At 29.2% G+C, this 26,432-nt stretch overlaps 3 protein-coding genes across 4 annotated transcripts in view; 1 reads left to right on the top strand and 2 right to left on the bottom strand.

Annotated features, from left to right (window-relative positions):
• LOC129908530 (putative mediator of RNA polymerase II transcription subunit 26) overlaps positions 1 to 26,432 on the top strand; it is a 106,971-nt gene that overhangs the window by 27,808 nt on the left and 52,731 nt on the right. The window contains exon 1 of one of the 2 annotated variants that reach the window (XM_055985103.1): positions 8,649 to 8,668. The exons of the other annotated variant lie outside the window; for it this stretch is intronic. The gene's annotated coding sequence lies outside the window, so the exon portion shown is untranslated. Of the gene's footprint in view, positions 1 to 8,648; positions 8,669 to 26,432 lie in introns of those variants that run through there. 2 annotated transcript variants of the gene reach the window in all.
• LOC129908351 (pickpocket protein 28-like) lies at positions 11,436 to 13,402 on the bottom strand. Its single transcript, XM_055984785.1, has 6 exons — positions 13,230 to 13,402; positions 12,910 to 13,152; positions 12,579 to 12,836; positions 12,014 to 12,370; positions 11,827 to 11,957; positions 11,436 to 11,765 (listed from the first exon to the last, which is right to left on the bottom strand). Exons 1-6 carry the CDS (start codon positions 13,400 to 13,402, stop codon positions 11,506 to 11,508), a joined length of 1,422 nt encoding a protein of 473 aa, XP_055840760.1. The 3' UTR covers positions 11,436 to 11,505.
• LOC129908544 (ras-related protein Rac1) lies at positions 16,676 to 18,176 on the bottom strand. The gene has a single exon (XM_055985122.1). The coding sequence runs from the start codon at positions 17,764 to 17,766 to the stop codon at positions 17,188 to 17,190; it is 579 nt and encodes a 192-aa protein (XP_055841097.1). The 5' UTR covers positions 17,767 to 18,176; the 3' UTR covers positions 16,676 to 17,187.

Genomic DNA, 26,432 nt, shown 5'->3' with positions numbered 1-26,432 from the left:
AAGCTTTTCCAGATTCTTGAAGATGTCTTAATTCAAATTCAAATTGAAAAAGTCGGAAGTTTGTAACTTTTCAGTTGGTATCAAAAACACTAGAAAAACTTAAATAGCTACTTTAAAATAATAAGAAAAAAAAAACCAAACTATTAGAATTTCAGGAAATGATTATTATTATTTAGGAAAAAATCAACTTTCACTCTTTCAACATGCTAATGCTAAGGGCCCTTTCGCAAGACTCTTTATGATGCCTAGAATGATAATAAATATTATTTTTAAATCCAAACAAACTAGAAAAAGATTCAAATTCAAATTTGAAAAAAACTTTTATTTGATAGACGGTGTGGTGTATAAATTTATAGCAATTGCTACGAATGATGTGCCAAAGACAGATAATGCTTTAAAACTCATCAATCTTTTTTGCCAATATCTATAGAATATTACGCTCGATTCAATCTTTAATTAGGAAATTCATTGAGAAATATTTTCATCTCATTAAATTGTTAACGTGTGCAAGAGTGAACTCGTAGAAGAGGCATAATGTGATGTGTGGATATGATTTTTGGTATCCTGCTGATTTTTTTTTTCTTTATTTTTTATTTATAAAAATTTTTAGATGTCGACAGTGGAAAAGTACAACTGTAGGGCTGTTTTTTGAAAATGTTAAAATGTTGAGAAATCTCATAAACAGACTTAGTTCTGAAAAAAAATTATGTATACAAATAATTTGATTGTGATTATAAAGAATTTGAATACATCAATTTATTGCGTTTTGAAAAAAAAGCAATTCAACTTATCTTTGAAACGTGTGAACAAAAATGCAAACTAGGTCGCACGTACTTAATCTTATGTTAAAAGTAGATTGGAAAGTTAAAACTTTTAAAAAATTCATAACTGATTTTTTTTTTTTAATTTTAAAAATAAAATAACTTAAATATACCTAATACAAAATTTGTTTAAAGTTACAAAAACATCCTTTTTAAGAAGGTTTTGAACAAAAGACAAAATATGCCATTTAATGTCTTGTATACCTAAAAAGGAATTTTTTGTTTTTAAATCGTGAGAGCCGTTTTTTTAAATAGTTATTTATATAAAAATTTTGCAACATTAAAAAAAAAATTGTTATGCTTTTAAAAGAAAAATATTAATTGACACAAAAAAATTCATTTATTTATTTTTTGAAATGCCAAATTGATTTTTTTTAATCCAAAAATTTTTACTTTCAAAATTTGTAGGTATAGTTCTAATAACAGTTCGCTTCACGCTTCGGTATTAAAATAAACATTGAAATCGACTAAATTTATTACGAAAAATTGAATGTTAAGAAAACCACTTCTATGGCAGGTAGATACCGTTAATAACGATTAAAAAAATTTGATCAAAATCGTTAGAGTCGTTTTTGAAAAACATTATCTTTTCTATGTTGGTTATTTGACAAATTTAACATTGTTGGAGCTATTTAAAAAAATTGTTTTTTATGTAAAAAAAATTTCAAACATTAACAAAAATGAATATGCCATTCAAATAAAAAACATCATTCTCATAATAAAAAATAAAGTTTCATAATCATAATCAACCCGTTTTCAAAAAGAAGATTTTTCAATACAATAAATTGAATTTTTCAAAAAATCAAAAAATGTGTTTTTCAAACATTTTTAATCTTAAGGTACTAAAATGCTTTCTGTATTTTCGTGAAATCTGTTGAATCATTTACAAGTTAGTAAAAATGAAAAAAAAAAAACGCTTTTAGAACAGGCACTGTTAAGGTACGACTTTAATTGTTACGTATACGCCACATTAACCCGTTACGCTTAATCAATTAAAATTAGTAAAATTCGGGATTGGTGGATAAAATAGGGACTATGTTTTTGTGGAATAACATCAGACCGATAAATAGAATTTTTGTTTTTTAATAACTCTTTATTAATCTTGATATGAATCTTCAGTTATTATATAATAAGTAATTAATTATGTATTTTCACATGAGTAATTTTTTTGATGATGAAGAAGATGATTCATTCTCATGTTAATTTCAAGATCAAAAAAGTCTTATTATATTGTTTACAACAAAATCTATGAATTCTTATTGTCATGAATTCCATTGCAAACATCTGTCTACTATTTCGCAGTAAGTTTAGAATCTTTCGAAACTAAAAACAAAATTGATACAAAACAGCAAATAGATTCTGAAGAACTCATGTATCCAAAATCAGGCAATTACTCTTTGTGCCAATCGGTCCGTCAAAATGTATCTGTCATTGGCATCTAAGTTATAGTTTTTCACCCCCACAACACATTTGTATTTTTATTTCCTCTCATTTCCATCAATGATGAACGACCGCATTTTCAGCATCAATCAGCATTATATTCACTTGCATGTCAACTACCTAATTGTGGTATTACATCAAAAAAATAATAATAAAAAAAATATATGAAATATTACGAAAAAAAAATATGATTCCTGCTCAACTTTCAACAATGTCCTTGAGGGGTGTCTTTTTGAGTATGTGTTTGTTTGTTCGTGTTGTTTAGTTCAAAAAGGTGGTGGCTTCTTTTATTGACAAGAATTTGACAATATATATTTTTTTTTTTCTTGTTAGAAGACACACTCTTGTGTGGCCACCAATTATATTATTTGTTCATCATTAGTTGAACGATGATTGCTTTTTCCGAATGAAACGTGTATATCGTCTGCGTTCGTCGTTGTCTATTTTAAGGACCATCATGTTCCTACAACCTCTCTATATTTCTATGCTACAAATTCATACAATCAGTGTCAATCAACAGATGTGTACTCTAAAGGTAGAAAAACCATCATGTTTAGATGGGAACACAAATAACAAAAAAAAAAAAACTATTTGCAATGAGTTGAAATTTTATTTATAAATTTTTGGTTTTTTGTTGTATTTTGAGCTAAATAAAGTTACTTCGTCATTTTCGAAACACTCTCATCTTGGTATGATTTTTTGTTTTTTTGTCAGAGTTAGACTGACTATTGAGGAATAAACAAAAAAGTCGAATTAGAATCAAAGAGTTGGAAAGAATAAACAAAATTGTCTTTCTTCAATTTGGCTAAGAGTTTGCTTATGATTCACAATTTCGATCAATCAATGGTGTGATCAAAATTGGTTACTTTTTTAGTGTATAGAACTTTTTAATTTCAGGCGCTAGCAAATTCAATCCAACTCTTAGTCTAACTTTTGGTCTTTACCTGTTCTTTAGGTATTTTAATTGACAAATTCTGCACCTCGACAAAAATTTCTTTCAATACAACAACAATATTCTGATTCAGATACTATATTTGAAGTAAATTCGTTTCACTTAAAAAATTTCAAAGCGATAAATTAGTTTTTTTTTTCTTCTTTCTGATTCTTATAGATCTTATTTTGCGAGTAAAAATGTAAAGCTACGATATACATTTGATGATATTGTTGCCTCTCGTTTCGTATAGTTTAAAACTTAACGCAGGCAATTTACTTGGCACCATTTCCAATTTTAATTAAAATCAAAAACAAAAAATCTAAGGTGCGAGAGTCTTTTTATTTTTATGTTTTGTATAGTATGTAGGTTGGTTGGTCTTCTGTTTTTATTCGCCTAATATTCAGTGTTTCGAGTTAAAAACTTAATCAAAGAGAAAAATACTTTGACAGGTTACAATGCTTACGTTGCTTTTATACGTGCGACGCAGACGAACCTTGACCAATTTTTTTTTTGTTTCTTCTTTTTGATTTTTGTTTTATTTTAGTTTTCTTTTTTTAGAGGAGAATTTTTATGTTGATGTTTGATTTGCGTGCGTTTTGTGGAAAATAAAAAAAGATAAATTAAATTGATGAATGAAAAAAATCATAATCTTTCAAGTGGAATACCTACGTGACTAAAAAAATGCAAGTCGAAATGTAAGTACATAAATAGTCAATTAAACTATGTAGGTACTATGAGTAACAAAGAATTTACACTCATAAAACTTACCTTAAAGTTTAACGTGCTTTAATAACACTGCCCAACACACAAAAATTTTCCAGACCCTTGTTTATCATTTCTGATTCCGAAAACAACATTAGATTTTTTTCTAGCAGTTCTAGTTCTTAAAATATTCATACATAAAAAGGCATAGAAATTCATACAAATTTTATTTTGTTAAATTTATTTTTATTTAATTTTTTTTTTTATTTTCCTAACTGAACCGAAATACAATGCATTCGAAATTAATTTTTCTACAAACTTTAAAAACGCTTATAATAATAAAATCTAAAAAAAAAAGTATGAAATCACCCCCAAAATGTGAAAAATGAAAATATCTAAAAAACTAGAGCTCCTAGTAACACACTGGTTATCAACCAGTGTGATTTTTAGACTTAGTGAACCGTGAACCCTAATGCATTAGGTTCGACAAAAAATTTTCTGGAAAATGTTAACAAAAAATAGAGCTCCTACAAATAAATTAATGCGTGATTTTTAGGTTAACTGACCCTAAATACATTAAGGGCCAATTTTTCAATAGTCAGATAAACCTCCGTTAGAGTTTATTCCTAGGAATAAAAGTTCTTATTTATATTGACATTTATTCTTCTGATATTCTAACTGACGATTGAAAAATTAGGGCTAAGTTTAAAATAAATGTTTCTAGAAAATTCTAATAAACGCTCAAAATACGGAAAATTGAAAAATTAGTATGAATATTCCGCAAATAAATATTAAATGTTTCAAAAACTAGAGCTGCTAGAAAAAAACAATAATGAATTTTTGAGCTTGAACCCAAATCTATAAAATTAGATATATGTAAACCTTTCTGGAAAATTTTAAAAGTTTGAATATAATTGGCCAGTGTAATCAATAAAAAAAAATTGCTCTATGTTTTAAATATTTTGGGTAAAATGGTGTAGTGGGAAATAAAATTGAGGGGGGAAATCCCTCTGGAAATTTGTATTTTTGCATTAATTTTTTTTGCCTAATAAATTCATTTATCAACTGAAGAAACTATTTTCTGTGGTCTAAGCCTTAAATGAAGTCTCAAAAGCCCCTAGATAGTCCCGAAACCCATGCCCACCGAACCTACCACAATACGAAAACGAAAACTTAAAACGCTTTTTCTCTAAACGCGTTTTTTTCCGCGCCGTGCAACGTTACTCAAAAACTAATGAAGCTGTCGACTTGAAATAAATTGCAAATTACTCTTTAATTAATTGGCCATTGCATGAAGTTCAATAAAATTTTTACAATAAATATTTTGTTTTAACAATTTTTTTTGGTATCGAATTTTTATTTTACACTTTTTTTTACTAAATTTACATGCAATGCGTATAAATATATTTTATTGGAAAGAAATTTTTTTTTTGATTATTAATAATTTTCTGGACCTGGGCATTGCACGGCGCAAACTCGAGGCGTCAACTTTAAAGAGCTGTAGAGCCGCCATTTTGTTTTTTTTTGTACTTCAAAAAAATTGTATCAATACTTCATAATGTCAACAATATCACATACTTTCCCAAAATTAAATAAATGCAATTTTAAAGTTCAAGTGGAGTTGATCCAAATTTATAAAGCGTTTCGCCCAGGTACGACAGTGGGCTCATCAGTTAGATCTGTCGTACCCTTACTAAGACGCCTTATTTTGGTCGATGTTTACCGACACTATATAAAACTCACAGCATGAATATACTGTGAATAATAACACTGTGATAGTTCGATTTTGCAACAGAAGCGAGACACATCGATTCTAGTTAATTCGAGTATGCTGAATTCAGTGGTGGCAACCGTTTTGAAAGTTTGGCTCAAGTTTTAGAGATATTTCGAAAATAAAATCTTAGGTCGGGGATATTAAAATACTGATAATTTCGAATAATTAAGTTTTTTAAGCAGTTTTTAGTTTAGAGAAAAGCTATTCCTGTATATAGCTTTATGTTTAACACTATTCCAACCTAGATTGTTATGTTTCGGTCGCTTACAAACATTTTATAAACAAAAACTTCAATTTTTCATGTTTTTTTTTATTTTGTTGACTTTCAAAGCCTTTAATATGAAGGCAATTTGAGTTTAACATTGATTCGGGATATTTTATATTATTTAAATAGCATATCATTCCAAAAATGAATAAAATACTGCAAACCTGAAAAAGTTCACTAGTGAAAATCAGCCTACTAAGCTACGGAAATGTATCAAAACCTGAACTTAAGATTAAATTAAGATAGTTTTTGGATTTTCAACTTAAGCTTAAGATATATCAGAAAATAAATTAATGAATTAAACAGTTTTTGGAAAAACTTTCATACCTAACTGTAATATTTAAAAAAAAAAAGGAAGCCAAATATATATGTATGGCTTCGGATTCGAGTTCAGCACCCCTTTCACCTTCAGAAAAGTATATTTTGGTTCTTGTGGCAAAAAAAAAGTTTAATTTTGCTTACCAGTGTTATTTAATACATTTTCGTAGCTTAATAGACTAATTTTCACTAGTGAACTTTTTCAGGTTTGCAGTATTTTATTCATTTTTGGAATGATATGCTATTTAAATAATATAATATATCCCGAATCAATGTTAAACTCAAATTGCCTCCATATTAAAGGCTTTGAAAGTCAACAAAATAAAAAAAACATGAAAAAGTGAAGTTTTTGTTTATAAAATGTTTGTAAGCGACCGAAACATAACAATCTAGGTTGGAATAGTGTTAAACATATAGCTATATACAGGAATAGCTTTTCTCTAAACTAAAAACTGTTTAAAAAAACTTAATTATTCGAAATTATCAGTATTTTAATAGTCCCGACCTAAGATTTTATTTTCGAAATTTCTCGAAAACTTGAGCCAAACTTTCAAAACGGTTGCCACTACTGAATTCAGCATACTCGAATTAACTAGAATCGATGTGTCTCCGCTCTGTTGCGAAAAAAAAGTTCTAAAAACTATCACAGTGTAATATTCAAAGGGAATTTGTTTAAATTCAGACCTTAGAAAAATGTATGCCCGTGGTCAGACAGATCTAACTGATGAGCCCACTGTCGTACCTGGGCGAAACGCTTTATAAATTTGGAGTTGAGGTCACTTGAACTTTAAAATTGAATTATATTCAATCGCTCCACTTAAAATAGAAATAATTTAAATAATTTTTATTATTTTTGTTATTTTTTTCTTCGTTATTAAATAAATGCTTTCAGTTTTCCAAAAAAAAAATTATTGAAAAAGCTGTCGCCCAGAGGGATTTCCCCCCTTAACTGACTAACCTATGATAAATGTGCAAGATTTATTGTTATAAGTTATATGGCATTTTTGTTAACATAAGAAGTGTTTTTTAGTTTCTTAAAAAAAAATATACATATATAACTTAAATAATTCTAATTCTTCATTTTTTCCCTTAAAAAACAAACATTTTTTCAGTCTTAATTTTGTGGAGTCTTTGTATTTTTGGTGTATGTCCTCAATAAAATATTATTACAAGATTTTATAAGGGCACCATTTTTCAAACTCATGTTTTGCAATATTCTCACATTTCCTCTTTACAAAAAAAAAAAAACACCCTTTAACCCAAAATAATGCTGTAAATTATTGGAATTCTTAGTTCTAAGTTTTTAGAAACTTAAAATAGGTTAGTTTTTTTTTTACAACTCAGTAGCTACTCATATGCATAAGATTAATGTAATTATATCAAATTTTGTCTTTTTCTTAATTTGCCAGAAATAAATAACATTCTCCAAAATATATATTTATTTTAAAAAAAATATCAAAATATCATCTTTGAATGAAACCTTGAACTCAAAATTCAAAATCACAGGGATAAGAATTTTTTTTTAATAGCAACTTATTTTTTTGCTTCGTTCCTCAAATTTTCAACAAATGTTATTTTTTCTTCACACCTAGTCCTATTGTACCCAAAATTAACAAAATAACAAAAATTCCTCTTATTCCCAAAGGCATAATAAATCACATAAATATATTTAATTTGACATGTCAAACTGTCAGACGGCAATTCAATTAAAATGCATTATTGTTGAAATAATTTACCCAAAACTATACAGTCTAGGTAGGTAGTTAGTATAAATGGAGTATATACACTACACTTCCATGAGAATTTATATACTATTTTGATAGTTTTTGGTTTTGTATTTTTTTTTTTTAATAAAATTTAATATGCTACTCTAGTGAGTTAATTGTTTTAAAATTGAAGCATACTTAGTGGCTGAATAGTTATTTTTTTTGTGTGTTTTCATTTCACTCTATTATATTTTTGTTTCACAGTTCATTTGGTGTTGAAATGTGTGTTTTTATTGTTTTTTTTTTTTAATTTGATTTTTTCTTCATTTAGAAACAGAAAAAAAAAAGAATTAATGGCAAATCCCAGAGGTTATAAATTTTAACATAATTAAGGGCATACAAAATCAGGTTGAACATTTTTTTTGTAGATATTATTTAATTGTTTTATTCTAATTGTATGGAAACTTAATATTTTCAAATTTTTTTGTTGGGTCCAATATATTTGTTTTTTTTTTTTTTTTTTTTTTGTGATAAGAGTTGATTTGAATAATTAATATAGAATAATATTAAATTACATTTCAAACAATTTGCATTGAAAATATTACCTACATTTAAGCTATTTGATTACGACAAATAAAAAAGTTAAATAAATAATCTAATTTTATAATTTTTCTTTTTTCTTTTGCAGATAACAAATTAATTCAAATGGTAAGCTTCAAATGTGATAATAAATCGATGTAAAAACTATTATTTTTGCAGTTTTTTTTTTGAAATCAAGTAAACGGATTGAGTTTGAAGATTTTAAAATCAAAATTTTACAATTTTGAAGATTTTTTTATTCTAAACTAACTAACAGACCAGTACTTTCAACGCTTCGCAAATATAATATAAAAAATGATTATATTAAAAATTAATACTAAATAAATAAACCTGTGGTACTCATTTGGGTAGCTTGTGATTTATAACAGGACATTCTGTGATAAGTAACATGGTAATATGTCCAAAGGTACCCTTTAAACTAAAACGAACAACCAGTGATACCTACGAGACAACCCGTGATACTTAAGAGAACAACATTGAGAAACCCGTGATAATTACCTGGTTGACTTTTTATACTTTCTGAGTAAACCTGTGATACATATCGGAGAATTCCCTATATTTTAAGGGACCAACTGTGATACCTTCTAGATTCTAGAATAACCTATTACACTCCCGTGATACTTAGTTACCAGTGCAGACTGTGATATTCATCTAGATATTTCATCATACTTGCCAGGAAATCTCGTGATACGTACCATGTTTTTTACAGGGCAACCGGTTAACAAACTAGGTTAACCTTTGATACACTTGTGATACAGCAATTTGTAGTACTCATAAAGGTAACCCGTGATATTTATCACAGTTTTCTATCATATTTTCTGGGGCAATCCGTGATACTTATTGAGCTCCGGGATGATTATCAGGCAAAATCATCATTTGTACGAGGTAACCACGATACCTACTAGGGTTACCTATGATACTTTCGTGATACTTACTATGATTTTCTGTAATACTTTCAGGAGTGACCTGTGATACTTATCGACCCAACTCGGAATACTTACCGGGGCAATCAGTAATTTTTTTTTACTTAACGTGACAATGTCGTGATACTTAGTTACCTATGCAACATATCTTTTCATCTACTCGTGATATTTACCAGGATTCCTGTGATTCTTACTAAAGAAATCCGTGATAATTACCAAGGAAACTTTTGGTACTTATCGGTGCAAACCTTGATTCTTTTTCGGATAATTCGTGATGTGATAACTACCGATCAAACCTGTGATACAACTCAGGACGACCTGTGATACTAACCGGGACAGTGAATAATAATTACAGTGATACTAACTGGGGAAATCCATTAAAAAGAGAACCTTTGTACTTTGTTACTGATCTGGGAAACACTTGGTGGAATAACTCGTGTAAGAACCAAGGCAACCTGTGATACTTGCTGACACTTTGAAAACATATGGTTCTAAATCTTCTTCTTGTCATTAAGAAATCAGCGGATTAACCTCTTTGGAAAAACTGAATGAAAAGAAACAAGTTTTAATCTTTTAAAGATTCCCTGCATCTTTGTTCTTCATACATTTTTCGGATTTTTTGTACGAGATGTAAGACTTTTTGTAAAAAAAAAGAGTAGGTCTGAAAAAAGTAGGAGAAAATTAGTCAATGATTGAAAATTCAGAGCACAGTTGATTTTGGCGATACCAAATTTTTAGCTTAGTCGATGAAATTGGTAGATACTCCAACATGTCCGCAGACATGAAAAAATTCGAAAAAGTTCAAAATTTTTAAAAATAATTTTTTTTCATCTTTTTTGCGTTTTATGGCCATAACTTTTTTGTTAAGATAAATAGAAAATAACCAAAAAATATAACCCCTAGATTTTAGTTAATCGAAGCGATTGCCATTCATTTTTTGAAAATCGGTCCATTATTACAGTTGTGACGAAAGTTCAAAATTTTTAAAAATAATTTTTTTGATGTTTTTTGCGTTTTTGGCCATAACTTTTTTGTTAAGACAAAAAAAAAAAAACTAAAAATATCACCCCTAGATTTTGATAAAACAAAGCGATTGCCATTTATCTTATGAAAATCGGTTCATTATTACAGTGGTGACGAAAATCCAAAAAAATTTAAAATAATTCTTTTGATGTTTTTTGCGTTTTTTGGCCGTAACTTTTTTGTTAAGACAAATAAAAAAAACTAAAACATATATATAACCCCTAGATTTTTATTAATTGAAGTGATTGCTATTTATTTGTTGAAAATCGGTCCATTATTACAGTTGTGACGAAAGTCCACAATGTTTAAATAAATTTTTTGGTGTGTTTTGCGTTTTCTCGGCCATAACTTCTTTTGTTAAGATAAATAGAAAAAAACCAAAAAATATCGCTACTAGATTTTGATTTAACGAAGCAATTGCCGTTTAAATTTTCAAAATCAGACGAGTTTTGCGACTTTGGTGACTGTCCAAACCTCAGCAGACAATTTGTCTGCAAAGTTCAGGATCACATTTCTTCAGGCTTGTTAAAGGTACCATTTTCACTGTCCGACTAATCAAAACATTTTGTTGTGCCAAACAACCCAAATTTTAAATAACTTACATTTCGAAATTTGCAACTTGAAAAAGGTGAATATTTATTAGGCAAAACATTAGACCAATAAATAAATAATACATTTTAATACAAAGTTTTTATAAATTTATTGTTCCTTTCCTTTCTTTTCTTCCTCAATTCTCGTCGCTCATTAATTCTTCTTTGTTTCAAATTCGTCCAAAGCCTAATGGTAAAAAAATACACAAGTTCTACAAAACTTAATGTCGAAACACCCATAAACAATCCCAACAATCCTCCACAATTTGCTATAAAATCTGTCTCACTATATAATTCCGAACGTTTTAAGCCATTGAACACATTTGCCTTGAAGTGAATGTGAATGTAACTTACACGACTGTTAAAACAACAAAATTATTATTAAATTTATGATGGAAAAGTGTTTGTTTTACTTCGCAATCAATTCTTCCAAATCGTCTTGTCTAAAAGCTCGAGTTGTTTCAGCCACATTTATTTCAACTTGATGTTCAACCTCAGCTTTGTAATCAATTTCAATGCATGTTGGCAGACAATGACAGTAATTACTTGAATTATCAATATGACTTGAAGTACTTTCTCGATGTTTGAATTTTTCGATATTACTATATTTTATGACGTCATCGAGGCATTTTACACTTGCTGCACCACAAACTGGATGGGACAAATTTCCTATTTTTTCAAAAAATTGTTTTAAAATTCCTTGAAAATGATAGAAGCCCTTCAAACTTACTTGGCATTGAAAATTTGACACATCCACATTTGGCAAGTGTTTGATTTGTCAAACATTCCAAATCACAATTCGCCTGACTGTAAACCGTAAAATACCTTAAATATCGTTCGCTTTGATAATAACATTGACGCCTTAAGAAAGACTAATTTTCGTCAAAAGAAAACAAATGAAAGAACTTTAAAAGAACCTTTCTGGTGGATAATCTGCCAATCCGTCCGAAGTCGTTACAATTTTCGGATTTATTGCTATAACAGCTGTTTGATCGAAAGGAATACTAACAAACTTCTTCGTCACATGTGGTTCTTCTCCAGGAGTGTGAAGAGTTATTTTAAAACCATGAACACCATTTCGACACATGTGCTCATTATTCTCCTTTCGATCTGTCAAAACTACAATAAGACTTTCCAATTCTTCGGCGCCTAAAACACGTTTGGGGAAGGTATCTTTTCCAGCTTGACTGTCGTAACCGTTTTCTAGATCCCATTCAAGATGTCTGTCATTGTCGTATTTGAAACCGACAAAGTCTTCCCTACGCAAGTTGTATCTTTTTTAAGGAATAGGAAATTGTAGAATTGAAGAGAAAAAGACAATTTTTTTTACAGTAAAACCCGCTTAAAAGAAAAACCCGCTTATCTGAAAAACTTTCTGATCTCCAAATATTTTTTTCAGTTAAACGGGGTTCGTTCCCACTTATGTGAAAGAAGGACTGTGACATTTTGCCGTTTCTCTTAAGCGGGTTTTACTGTACTTACAATTCCGTCCGATAATATGCCGATTTTAGCGAATTGAACGAAAAACAAATTCCTTCGTCTGTCAAAACATAGTCAAAATATTTTGCACAATCGACTTTTGACAGTTGCCAAGAGCATTCGGAAAATGTATCTTTGAATGTTGGAGCTACCTTCAGCATTGCTCTGATCAAATCTGATGCATTAGCAAGAATGTGGCCGTAAGAACCTGACACAAGTCTTGGACGACATGTTTGTGATATTGCTTCCCAATAGAATTGTCTGCAATTTAAATAAGAAACTTAACGAAGGTTTAAAACTTCAATTTTTTTCAGTACTGAAATATTATTCTTACTCATCTTCCGATATACTTATGTTGTCAGAAATGTTCCAAAATATTTCAGTAAAATTGAAAAAATTTATGTGAGATTTTGACTCAGTACAAATGGTAACAGTTGGAAATGGAATTTCCCAAACGGGTGTTAGTTTTTCGTTGAAGGTAACAATGACTGGTTCATTACTTCGTTTATCCCAAATATTTCCAATGAGATAAGAACATGTTAGGAACGAAAGTATGACAGCAAATAACCAAATGATTCTTGAAAATAAAATTAAGTAATTCATAGGGTTCAAAAACAGGATAAAAGAATAAAAACGACTTTGATATTAATTTACCTATCTAAAGCTGGACGTTTTTCTTCACCTATATATCGAAATCCATGAATTGAACTCTCTTCAAAATATTCGATGAATATTCCTTTGACAACTTGAAATGTAGTGCCGCATCTAATGCATTTCTTATTTGGACTTGTATTTGAACCCGAATCATTTTCGTTAAAATAAATCATTTTAAAACTTTTTGGCCTTGATTTTGGTAAGTAAGAAAATATTTTCTATAATTTTTTTTATCTAAACCTAAACCTTCAACACTTTGAACAACTTACAGTTATATGAAAATATTTTAACATTTAACGGAGTTTTAAATACCGTCAGTATTGAGTATTATAATAATCAATATTCTTAATAGCTCTTTATAACTCACAAGGGGTCAATAGAAATTATTTTATTAAATGGCTTGTTACATTTTAATATTTCAAAGAACAAGGTCAATAATAAGGTATCGTGACTTGATGAATGTATATTAAAGGAAACGTTTTGTTTTCGTAGCACAATGAGCTGTGTATTAATAAACCGGTAATTTAATGAAGCAGTTTTCAAATAAGTTAATTTGGTAACAGATTGCCAAATGAAATAATTTATTTTCTTAAGAATTTTTTGTTGAAAAATATTTTTGAAATGTTCCTCTTTCTATTCAGGTGCATAAGACTTTATTTTTATTTTTACTTGCAAGTTGCAACTTAAAGTACCGAAACCTATCTACCTAGCATAGGGCAATTTTAGGATTCGAGCTCGATTATAACATTCAAACAAAATTGGATCCCACATTTTTGACTGTCTGCGTATGTCTAACTTGTGTGACAGCCCAAAACACTGATGAGATTTTGTTCAAACTTGGAAGTTAAGAGTTTTGAGTGATTACTTAGAAATGAAAGTAAAATTTTTGTTTTAAGATCCAAAGACTTTGACTGCAAACTCTGTCAAATAAATTTCTACTTTTAAAATTAGAAAATTTTACCTGTCATAGAACCGTTTTCATGATTTTTACTTTTCTTTAAAATCACTTAAATAAATCTAAAACAGCCGATGAGAAAAAATTGGAATTTTCTCAAACATCTTTAATTAAGTAATCACTACTTGGTCAAATAACTCATTGCTTAAATAATTTTAACGAAAATTTAAGTACCTACCTATAAGGAAGAAAGAAGCGCTTGGCTTGAGTAGCTGCAATAATTAAAAATTTCCAAAAAAAAAAGAATATTTTTGGGCTTTTTAAAAAAATTTCATTTTTTTTTTCTGAAAAATAAATTTTCTGAAAATGACGCGATGAATATTTTTGAAACTTTGTAGAAATGTTACAGATCATAATTTTTTAGTTATGAAATACTTATACTTATAGGTATTTTATTAAAAAATTTTGTTTATTCAAAACTAAAAAAATTGGTATACAATTAGTTAAATGGCATACCTACTGCTTTTGGAGGTTTAAGTCGTTCAAGAACTTTAGATATCTAAACTAAACTCTATAAAGAATTAAAGATTTATTATGTCTTAAAAGTTCAAAAAGTTTGAAACAATTTCTATAAGTTTTTTTTGCAATTGATAAGCATTTGCTTCTTCAATTTGAATATTTCCTGTAAAAAACAAATAACTTGATAAATTTTATTAAGCCCATTAAATTCGTTTTTTTTTTTTTTAATCTTTGGGATAAAGGTATCTACTTATCAAATTTTTTTCTTTGAGTGTATTACTATTCTGCTTATCAAATTTTTCGAGAGCTCACTTTTGGCTCTTACAGAAAAAATTTAACTTTTGGCTTAAGATGTTAAAAAGTTGATTGATATTGAGAAATTGCCTAGGTCAGTCCAAAAAGGACTTGGAGTTTTGAATTTCGAAAAAAATCTAACGTGACCCACCCAACTATATAGGTCTTGTTCTAAAGGCCATTTTTTAAGAGATTGAGTTAAGTATGCAGTTTTCATAATTTTGGGACGCTCTTTCGTTTGGTGCAAACCATTTTGTTCTATCTCTTTTAGTTTTCAAGTTGCAGAGAAATTTTTTGTTCAATAGGACATTTTTTTAACGGTTTATCATGTCATTTTTGTACAACAAATCCTTTTTATCTTTTTTGAACAAATGGAAGTATATTTAAAAAAATTAATTTCATAATTTCTATCTTGTCCAATATCCACTTTTTTTGATATTTTGTTCACTATGCGTATGAACTTCCCTCATGTCTATTTTGATATTTTTTTTATTAATTTTTTTTTAAATGTATTTACTGTTATAAAGTTCAGAATAAGAACTTAAGCTAAATGAAACGAATTTCTGGTTTGTTTAACGTTCCTAAAAAATTAATGTAAATTTTTTATTAACTTTCTGAAAAACTAAAGATTTGAATAGAGAAACAAATAACCTTTTTATTTAAACACACATTATTTTGATTCGAACCAAAAGAAAACAGTGTTTGACTTTTAAGTATTCTCTCTAAATTCTTTTTAGCTTTAAACCATAAAACCATTATTTGTTCTATATTATTCAATCCACTTTATGTTCCTTTTTTGTTTGTGATTTCTTCTATCTTGTTCAATATTGAGTTTTTTTTTTTTGTTCAATATCCAACATATTTTGAAAACTTTTTGACACTCCACATGCCACTATCCAATCCAAAATGACTTCTTTTTCATTTTAATTTATAACTCATTCAAAATAATAGAAAAACTATTTCTGTTACTTGTTTTAAAATAAAATTGTCAAGGGTTGCAGGAAAAGAATCAGTTCAAAACAAAAAATTTTCTGATATCAACACAAATTTTTATTCTGAACTTTAAAAATCTATTTCCCAAAATTTTGAAAAATGGACATTGAAGAAGATAGCATCCAAGTGCCGAACTAGGTGGTTTCACGCACTTTTGAGCTTCCCCAGTGTTTAAGATTGGATTTAGTTTGCTCTGACCTTCACTCAAGTATACCTTGCTATAAAAACTACGGGCTTAAAGTTTAAGTCAGTGTCGCAAACCTTTTTATCTGTTTCAAAAAATACTTTGACGATTTAATAAACCTGTTACTTTTTCTGGGATAGCTTTCAAAATCTTTTTTGATCTAGTTTGTATATCTCTTCTATCGATTAAAAATGGTGTCCTCAAAGAGGTCTTAAAACGGCTTCAAAATAGTCTTCAAGGATCTTACTTAATTTATATTATATTGATTTCAGGTAGAAAATCAGCTAAAAAATTATATTGAAGATAATAAATTTTCTTAATTATAATTTTTCGTAGATATTAGAATTTAAACAATAGATTTTTTTTTAACCTTATGTCTTACTAAAATACTTGTGATAGGTATCAGTGAAATGATGAAAAACAATGCTTAGAACCATAGGTACATATTTTCAATAGGTAATTTTTTGTAGTCTTTCGATTAAGTAAAACTCAACTTGTTAAGCTTCATTTATTTTATTTAGCAGTTTTGTGTAATATTTTGTTAATTTTCAATTTTAAAATATTGCCATAACTTGTGTTAAATAATAATCACAATATTTTATTTTTTTTAAACATAAATCTGGAAGAAGAAAAAAAGGCAAGTAACCAAACAATGTTGCAGTTACCTTATCTCATATAATTTTTGCAAATGTTTTGAGCTATAGAGTACCACAATGTTATTTATTTATTTATTTTATTTTTTATCTCATCGATCGATACAAATTTTTGTAAATATATCTCTCTCTGTCTTATATGACATCCTATAATATTGTTATCTCGCTGTCACTTTTAATAATAATTTCGATTAGAAAAAAAAAGAAAACAAAAATAAAAAAAAGCAAAAAAATACATAAACTAGATTACAACTGTTCAAAAGCAAAAACACAATAAATTAATTTAATTAAAAAAAAAATAAAATGCATTGCTATGTTGTTTTTTTTTTTTGTATTTAACCCCCTTTTAATACCCCACCCATTATAATCGTCATCAATTACTATAGTTTTTTTGTTCGGTTGGTATGATTTTATTCCCTCTTAGAGAAGTGCGCACTTGCGTTTCGATTTAGGGCGCATCACCGGACACAGCACCGACCTAATAGCCTCATCAAACACAGTCTTCAATCCCTTCTGCGTCAACGCCGAACACTCCAAATACTTGACAGCCCCAATCTCCTTAGCCATAGCCAATCCCTGAGGATATGTTATCGGTGATAGTTTCTTATCTTTCAGCTTCTCAATTGTAACTTTGTCCTCACGCAAATCCAATTTAGTTCCGACCAAAATAATCGGTACACTTGGACAATGATGACGCACCTCAGGATACCATTTAGCTCGAACGTTCTCAAACGAAGCTGGATTAACCAAAGAAAAGCAAATCAAAAAGACATCAGTTTGTGGATAAGACAATGGACGCAAACGATCGTAATCCTCTTGTCCCGCAGTATCCCAGAGTCCCAAATTAATAGGCTTAGCGTCGACCATAACATTTGCCGAATAGTTATCGAAGACCGTCGGAATGTATTCTCCGGGGAAGGCATTGGTCGTGTAGCTGATCAGAAGGCAAGTCTTACCCACGGCTCCATCGCCCACAACTACACATTTTATAGCTTGCATTGTTTTTGAATTTGAGTATTTTCAGTTCAGTTTTCAATTTTTTTCGATCAGCCTTTCAATGTCACAATTACAACAACAACAAGAACAAGACAGATAAAAAAGATACACTTCACGGATTATGGCAAGAAGGCAAAGGTGAAGTTTTTCTTTGAATTGAATGAATTTTTCGCAACTTTGTTTGTTCTTTTCTTCGTCAAATGATAAACAATTTGTCCAATTTTTGTTTAGGAGCACCAAAAATTTAGATAAGAAAAAAAACGCCACATAAACGAAAAGAAAATTTTAATTAAATTTTCTCAGAATGAAGAAAAAAAAATCAATCTTATTTAATTTCATGAAAGAAAAATGGAAAAAAACAAAAAAACACACCCAAACTGATCGCACTTTGTTCAAATACTAGCACGATACTGTTCTTACATTCAGAAAAATGAGAAATGACATTCCGACGGATCGCTGGCGGATAGAAAGATCGGATTCGATGAGAATAATATAGTTGGGTTATTCTGGTTTTCGATATTTCTATGTTTGGATATATCTTTCTTTGTCATAAGAATGTTGTTGTTTCATTTTGGTCTGTATGAGGAGTAACCAGTTGGGGAAAGAGAAACGATCGTTTTGAGTGCATGCGTGGTTGAAGTTGAATTGTGTGGTAGGTAGGTAGATTAAAAATGATCAAAAAATTAGTATGAGTCACCCACATTGAATTTTTGACACTGACAGCTATACTATACCAATTTAAGAAATGAAAAAAAAAAAAAATGACATAAGCATTTGAAGATAGATTTTTAGTTTGTGTTTGTGTATAGTTTTCTCAGTCTGTTGTGGATCGAAGATGATAGGGTTGTCTCAATTGGTTTCTTATAAGAATTTTTAAATCTAAACAATTTACCTTGGGTAAAGATGTGTCATGTCTTTTTTTGGTGGTATGTGATAAATCGCATGGGTGTATCTTTATTTTACTTTGTAGGGCGTTGCCAGAACAGTATTTTTTGATCGAAATGATTGATACAGTATGTAGGTTTTTTATTCAAATTTTTGACTTTATCATCTTGATTGAATTTTATAAAAATGTTTTTTTTTTTCAACAAAATGACGCTATGTTAATTTCTGTGAAGATAATAGTCAAAACATTAAACATTAAAGAAATCAAGCGGTTTTCAAGTAGCTTACCGTATAATTTGTTAAAAAAAATAAATTTAAATAAATTGGGACCATATTGGAATCTTTTAACATTTTGTTTACACTGTAATGTAATTGAATCACTGTTTTTGATCATTATGACAGTTAAATCATTATAATTGAATTTATGACATTTATTATGTTTACAAGAAAAAAAAAACAGTATCGAAATCCTAAATTGGTGTTAGCTTTTGAAAGTAGCACTTGTTAATTTTTTTTTTATTTTGAACATTCTTGCACAAGCGACTGAACTCATTTCAATGAAATTTTTTTTTTTTTTTTTTTTTTTTTTGATAAACAAATTTTTCAAGAAACGGTTCAACTAATGTTTCAATAATGTTTATTCATCAGTTTATTATTTTTTTCGGAAAATTTTTCCAAAATTTAATATAGCAAAAATAGAAGCTTCACTCTCTATTATATTATTTTGGATTTTCTAATGCAATTTTTCAAAAAAAACAAAAAAGAACTTATGGAGTTTTCATTGAACGTCAAAACAATATAAAGTTTTCATCAAAAATGAGAAATCTGTTTAGTCTTAAATAAATTAAAAAAAAAAATCCGGTTTACCTGAATGGCATAGATATCTAATTTTAATGGAGGATGAAATTAAGGAAAATTTGATTCATAAAAAAAAAACACAATATAGAGATACAATCTCTAAGGTGATTCCCTAGAGGGGAATTGGATTTTTTTAGGACCAAAACTAATAGGTAGGGGAGAGTGGGGCTAAATGTAACAGGGGTAAGAATTAACAGCTAAAAAAAGCGATGTTCCTTTCAATATTAAGAAACGCGTAAAGGAGAAAAATGCTCAATTTTTGCATATCTACCGGCACATTTTCTTCAGATGAAGATTAGACGACAGGGTGAGAAGTTACACTAGTGGTGCCCAAAAAATGCATGTTTGTAACTTTTTTTTTTAATTTTATTTTTGGTCTACCTCTTTACCCGAAAAAGTTAGAGTGCTTAGTGTTTTTTTGTTATATGCAACTGTGTTTTGGCTCAAATTGCGTGTATATTTTCTGTCTATATCAGTTTCGCTTTTTTTTTAAATTGATTTTATGTGCCAAATTTCATGCTGGGGCTAGTTGTAACATTTTTCCGGGGCAAGTTGTACCATGTAAAAACCTACCTATACTGAAAAATTGTTTACCTAATATAATTAACAACCCTGAATATGAATGCTTGTAATTGAATTTGTATTTATTTTGAAATTGGAAACACATTTTTGAACCACCACTTGAATTCATAAAGCTTATAAAACAATTTATGAATTCGAATAACTTTTATTTAAGACAACTGTCAAATTTTCTCTGGAAATCTTGGATTTGCTCCACTTTTTACAAATTTGCACCAAAATTTCATGACTGAGGTTTGTTTTTATTGTTTTCATTGTTTTTAATTAAAAATAAATAAATATAAACAAATAAAGGTATTTTTCTCTTATTTTTAGTTCTTGGTACAACCTACCCCGGTATGTGTTACACTTTGCCCCGTATGTGGGGTAAGTTGAAACAACACGATTTTTTTTTTGGAAGCTTTATTTTTCAACATTACCGTTATGTTTTGATAAATTTTTATGATGGATCTTGGAGCTAAAACATGGGTCTTTAATTTAAAAAAGGTCAGGTTGACCCACTTTCAAATTTGTAGGAGAACCATCGATTTTAGAAAAAAGTGTTACATTTGGCCCCACTCTCCCCTACGACTAAAATGGAAAATTTTGTTATTCTGAAAAACGGTCATATAGGTTAATTTTGATTTAACAAGATGCATGCAATATTTGATAAAAATAAATCTCTTCTTCTGAAATAAAAAAAATAAAATTTTAACGGTAGGTACCTGTTATAGAATCGTTTTCCTGGTATTTTACTCACTCCTAAATGACTTAAGCGATTTGACTAAAAAATTAATATATAGGAACATTTTTAGTAGCCATTAAAAGTTAAAACTGTGAAACATTTTTCAAACACACTATTTTTGGATTTCTTTAATAATTTGAAATTCGTTTTTTTTTTTTGAAAAATAATTTTTTTGTGAAAACGGGCTAATGAATTTTTTAGAAATTTTTTTTAGTTTTTGAAAAATTGTAAAAATACTTTGTTATATACCTACACAAAATAGTATGGCATACTTTATTTGAGGGTCAAAAACACTTTAAGAGATGTTTGTAATTTCAAAATCAAATTTTATAGCATTATCAGTTTAAGTACCTACGTGTAACTGTCACATTTACTTTAGCCGCTGGTTCTATATTTTAAATACTTAATGGTGCCTACCTTATATTATAGAGTCAAACTTTCTCAAGTGAGCCTCCTAAAATCGACTATCTGATTTTAATATTATTTTTACTTATTTATGTAGGTACCTACATATGAAGATTTATGTGCTAATAAAAATATCCCAAAATAATATTGTCCTTATTGCTCAAAATTTCTTAAAAGTTTAATAAGTACAAAGAATATAATTTAAGGTACCTAGACAAATTCCAAAAGACGAAAGTTAATTATGGGTCACGATTCCAACAATTTTGAGAACTTTAATTTTTTTTTTTTGTAACCCACAGTTAACTTCTTTTTGATTAAGTTATAAGAATAATATTATGCTATGAAGAGTATCATTTTTTCTTAGTCGAAGCTATTTTGTTTACAAAATTCTATATTGACCCTTTACAGGTAGCTGCATCCAATAAGTTTAACTTTGTGCGTCCATTTGAACTATTAAAAAATCCAAAGAACTGTCAGACAAATTCGTATTAATCATATTTCTCACAGAAACAAAAAGACACACATACACCAGAGGAATCCTCTTTTTAAAACCAAGAAAAAGAATTTTAAAAATTCGTTGATTTAACAAATAAACAAATTTTGTTGGAAATTTTACAAAATTTCAAAATCTTACATTTTTTCGTCTGATGGAAAAAAATTATGCGATATTGTCATACATTTATCTTTAATTTTACCATTTTCCATATAATGTTTAAAATGCGTAACCATTTTTCTATATGCATTTTAAAATGCTTAAAGTGGCTCTTAAAAATGTTTACCATAATTTTAATGCTAGCAAGACGATGTACGCTAAAGTTTTATTTATATTTATTTCAATTGAGTAGACTTTCACTTATTTCTGTAATACAAACAAGGCTCCGATGTTATTTATATTTCTTCTTCCACCTCCTTATGAATTAGCATGCAACATCTCAAGCCCCCACCCTGTCAGTCACACCTTAATGTACAAGTCCTAAAATAGCAACATCTTTTAAAATTACATAAAATTACTTACAAGTAAAATAAAAAAGACCATCTTACCACCTCCCATTCAAATCATCCACACATAATATTTTATGAAAGCCATATAGAAGAGGCAGAGTGTAATATGAATTAACAGTCTGCGAACACATTCAATTCCGATTTAGGTTAACAGGATGAAATTAAATGGATCCGACATATTGTGTATAATGGAGCGTTGATGTGTGTGTCGGTTTGTATCGTTTTAAGGACTTTAAAGAATATTTAGAAAGTGCTTAACACAAAAAAAAAAAAACAGGAAAACTGGCAATAAAACCAAACAACATATAGGTCTAAAAGAGGGATGCAAAAATTTATACGAGTGGTATGACTTTCCCACAGGATGAATTAACTTATGTCTCATCCGGCTGTTGCGTTGTTGCCTAGTGTATAGTACCATCACCTACTCGTATACAAGTGTAGTACGAGTACTAGGAAACCCATACTCGAAAGATTAAACTCCCTTTCTTCGATAAAGGATGCGGATGCCATAAATATGGCCGCACATATGGTAAATATTGTCTTAACCTAAAAGTTTGCATTCCCTCTATACAAAATACTGGAATTGAGAGTGTCCCGGTTTTTCGTTCATATTTCTTCTATTTTTTTTTTGTCCGTCGTCGTACAACTTTTCAACTGTAGATTATTATGTACGTTTGCTACAGCAGCAGTCATGAAAAAGGATACAGTTTTTATGTGGCGTGTGCTTTGAATTTCACTTTCTAGTTCTTGTGGAATTCTCGAGGACGTTTAATTTTTTTTTTCATTGAAAGTTCTAAAGGATTCGAATTCTTTTGGATTTTTTTATATTTTAAATTTTACTTTAGTATTAGTCAGATGAGTCGGGGGAGTTTTAAAAGTTTGCAGTTTGCTTAAAACCATCATATGCAATTGAATTGGTCGTCGTTTTGTAGTTTTAGTTATTACCGTGTATTTAAAGTTGGAATTGAGTACAAACAAAATATAGAAAAAGACGGAGTATTTAATGTTGGCAAATAAAAAATGGCCCAAATACATTTTAATATCCTTATAGTTTGATGTCCATCTGGGACATGGATAATTGTGTACTTATACTGGATGGATATTTAACATTTTTTGGTACAAATAGTTTTTTTTACTATAGAAGAGGGGAGGAGGAAAGAAGTCTAAATGGTTTGTTGAATACAGAGTTGTAAAAATATCAATTCAAAATCCAGTTGAAATTAAAAAAAAATATTTATTGCAACTGAAAAAAATTGCATTAAAACAAAATTTATTGCACCTGAAAAATATTTGCATTAAAAAAATATTTGTTGCAAAAAAAATTGCATTAAAAAAATATGTTATAGTAGATAACTTAAAAATATTTGCATTCAAAATAAAAATTTTATTGCAAATAGAAATATTTTGCACTAAAAAGAATATTTATTGCAAATAAAAAATTTTCTGCATTGAAAAAAAAAATTCAATGCAAAATGTGTGTTCTTAGAAAAGGTCTATCTTTTCATAAAAAAAAAGTTTTTTATTTTTCAAAAATCGTTATTAACGGAACCTCCCAAAGAACTCCCACACGATTTGCCTAATTTCAACGGAATTTATTTTAAACAAAAGCACTATCATAATTTGTATATAAATTAAAAATTAAATTTTGAAAAAAATAATTTGTAAATAAAAACAACTATTTACGAGGATAAGAAGTGTTTTATTACCTAACTTTTAAAATAAATTGAATTTTTTTTTTTTTTTTTTTTAAATCGAATTTTCGAAAATTTTTTTTATTTTGGTTTTAGGTGTTGATTAATTGTTTCTATAAATGGCATACGATTTTTATTTTAAAACTTTTTTTTCAAAAAATTATTTATAAAAAAATAATTTTTTAAAAGACGACTCTAACGATTTTGAAATTCTTTTTCTAAATTATAAAGAAATTAAACTGCATACCTTCTCTTTTTGGAGCTCAACTTCAATTAAGGAGTTATTTTTCTCATTGGAAAAAAACGAATATCATGTTTTTTTTTATTTTCATATAAATTAACAAATTTGTATAAATAAGTCTTAAAAATTTAAGTATTTTGAATTTTTTTTTTGTTTAATATTCGTCAAATTTCTTACAGTTTTGGCTCTTTGGTATTTTATTAAATGTTCCAACTAATAAGGCCAAAAAGTCAAAATTGTAAAAATTCGACGAATATTAAAAAAACATTTTTTTTCAAGCAGAACATTTTTTATTTGAAATAATTTATTTTAATTTGTTATTATTAAAACAAAAAAATGGATTTTTACAACCCTGGTTTGATATCAGAATTCTTTCAGAGTTCTTTTTTACCTAATTCAAAAGACTAAACCACTTTACAGACAACTTTTTTTCTATTGGTTTTTTTTTTTACAAATTCTTGTGAAAGAGTTTCAAAACCCACCGCCATCAAAACAATCCATGCGAATTTTAATGAACCAATAAATACCATAACCAACCATCAACTGGCAATATAACTGTGAAACCACAAAATTGTCACACCGGCAATAATAATTTTGCGAATTCCATTTGGAAATTCACTAAAAATATTTTCCTGACAGTCTTTTGCTCCCGACTCTCTCTTTTCCCCCAAAAAACCCTCTCAGTCTGCACAAATTGAAATACCAACCCGCAACTATTCATCTATATGTAGGAGGTACATATATGGTCGAAGGGATGTCGTTTGAACTTAATGATATTTATTGCTCAATTTCACTTCAAGCCAAGTTCATGCCAATATAATGCTCTGGCTTTTATTATTTTTTGAAGTTATACTTCTTATGGGAGGGTGGGTATGAAAATTTACTTTTTGACAAGAATGTCAAAGGGATTATGACGCGATCACCCTGGGTAGCAGGGCTGTCGTTTCACCTTTAGAGTAGGCAGTACTTTAGTATTTAAAAATTTAGTACGCCGCAGTACGGCAAACATAAAACACACAACACGTTGCAAGTTACATGTTTCATGTGGCAAGTTGCATGTGGCAAGTTGTATGTGGCAAGTTGCATGTTACAAGTTGCATGTGGCAAGTTGTATGTGGCAAGTTGCGTGTTGCAAGTTGCATGTGGCAAGCTGCATGTGGCAAGTTACATGTGGCAAGTTGCGTGTGGCAAGTTGCATGTGGCAAGTTGCATGTTGTAATTTCCATGTGGCAAGTTGCCAGGGTTGCAAAAAGCTCACATTTTAGCTCAGCTCCCTAGGTACCATACTTTAGCTCATTTGAGCTGAGCTGAAAGTTAGCGCCCCAACTTCCAACGCCTATATCTCGGAATTTTGAAGAAAATGAAAAAAAATTTGTTGATGCCAAAATGTAGCGGGGACTCTAACCTACATTGGAGTACAACTCTCATGCCTGTAGGTCCGCGCGTTCTCAAACCGGGAGAACTTAAAAGTAAAAAAAAAGATAGGCCAATTCTGAAAAAATAGGCATGATGTGGCGGTTTAACATGGAAAGCGATTTTTTAAAAATCTGACAATGTGCAAAGGGTAGGCCCATGACATAAGCTATCATTTGGCATCACTCCCAAAAATTGCTCTCAAGCGGTTTAGATTCCAGGAGTGTTCAAAGATTCGGGGATTTTTCGAAAAAAAATTTTACCCCAAATTTCAAACGCGATTTTCTCGGAATTTTGAAAAAAATCGAAAAACCGGATTATACCACTATCGGGTAGCTGAGAATATAAGCTTTAATATGGCACCACTTCCCTGTCTCTAGATCAAAGCGTTCCAATGCCTATTCCGCAGAATTTTGAAGAAAATGAAAATAAAATTTTTGATGCCAAAATGTAGCGGGGACTCTAACCTACATTTGGGTACAACTCTTATCCCTGTAGGTCCACGCGTTCTCAAACCGGGAGAACTTAAAAGTAAAAAAAAAAAATTGGCACGATTCTGAAAAAATAGGCATGATGTGGCGGTTTAACATGGAAGGCGATTTTTTAAAAATCTGACAATGTGCAAAGCGTAGGCCCATGACACAAGCTATCATTTGTCATCACTCCCAAAAATTGCTCTCAAGCGGTTTGGCTTCCAGGAGCGTTCAAAGATTCGGGGATTTTTCGAAAACAAAATTTACCCCAACTTTCAAACGCGATTTTCTAGGAATTTTGAAAAAAATCGAAAACCCGGATTATACCACTATCGGGTAGCTAAGAATATAAGCTTTCATATGGCACCACTCCCTGTAGGTCCACGCGTTCTCAAACC

Source organism: Episyrphus balteatus, chromosome 2 (assembly GCF_945859705.1).
Source record: "Episyrphus balteatus chromosome 2, idEpiBalt1.1, whole genome shotgun sequence".
NCBI lineage: Eukaryota > Metazoa > Arthropoda > Insecta > Diptera > Syrphidae > Episyrphus > Episyrphus balteatus.
The sequence above is the reverse complement of the archived record's forward strand: the minus strand, read 5'-3'. Positions and strand labels throughout refer to the sequence as shown.

What these genes read in the sequence shown, in the direction of transcription:
- LOC129908544 (XM_055985122.1), bottom strand. Translation starts at nt 17,766, where the DNA reads ATGCAAGCTATAAAATGTGTAGTTGTGGGCGATGGAGCCGTGGGTAAG.
- LOC129908351 (XM_055984785.1), bottom strand. Translation starts at nt 13,402, where the DNA reads ATGATTTATTTTAACGAAAATGATTCGGGTTCAAATACAAGTCCAAAT. An exon ending in ATAAGTATATCGGAAGATGA is followed by an intron (nt 12,837 to 12,909) that starts GTAAGAATAATA and finishes TTTAAATTGCAG; the next exon opens with ACAATTCTATTGGGAAGCAA. An exon ending in GCAGATTATCCACCAGAAAG is followed by an intron (nt 11,958 to 12,013) that starts GTTCTTTTAAAG and finishes GTCTTTCTTAAG; the next exon opens with GCGTCAATGTTATTATCAAA.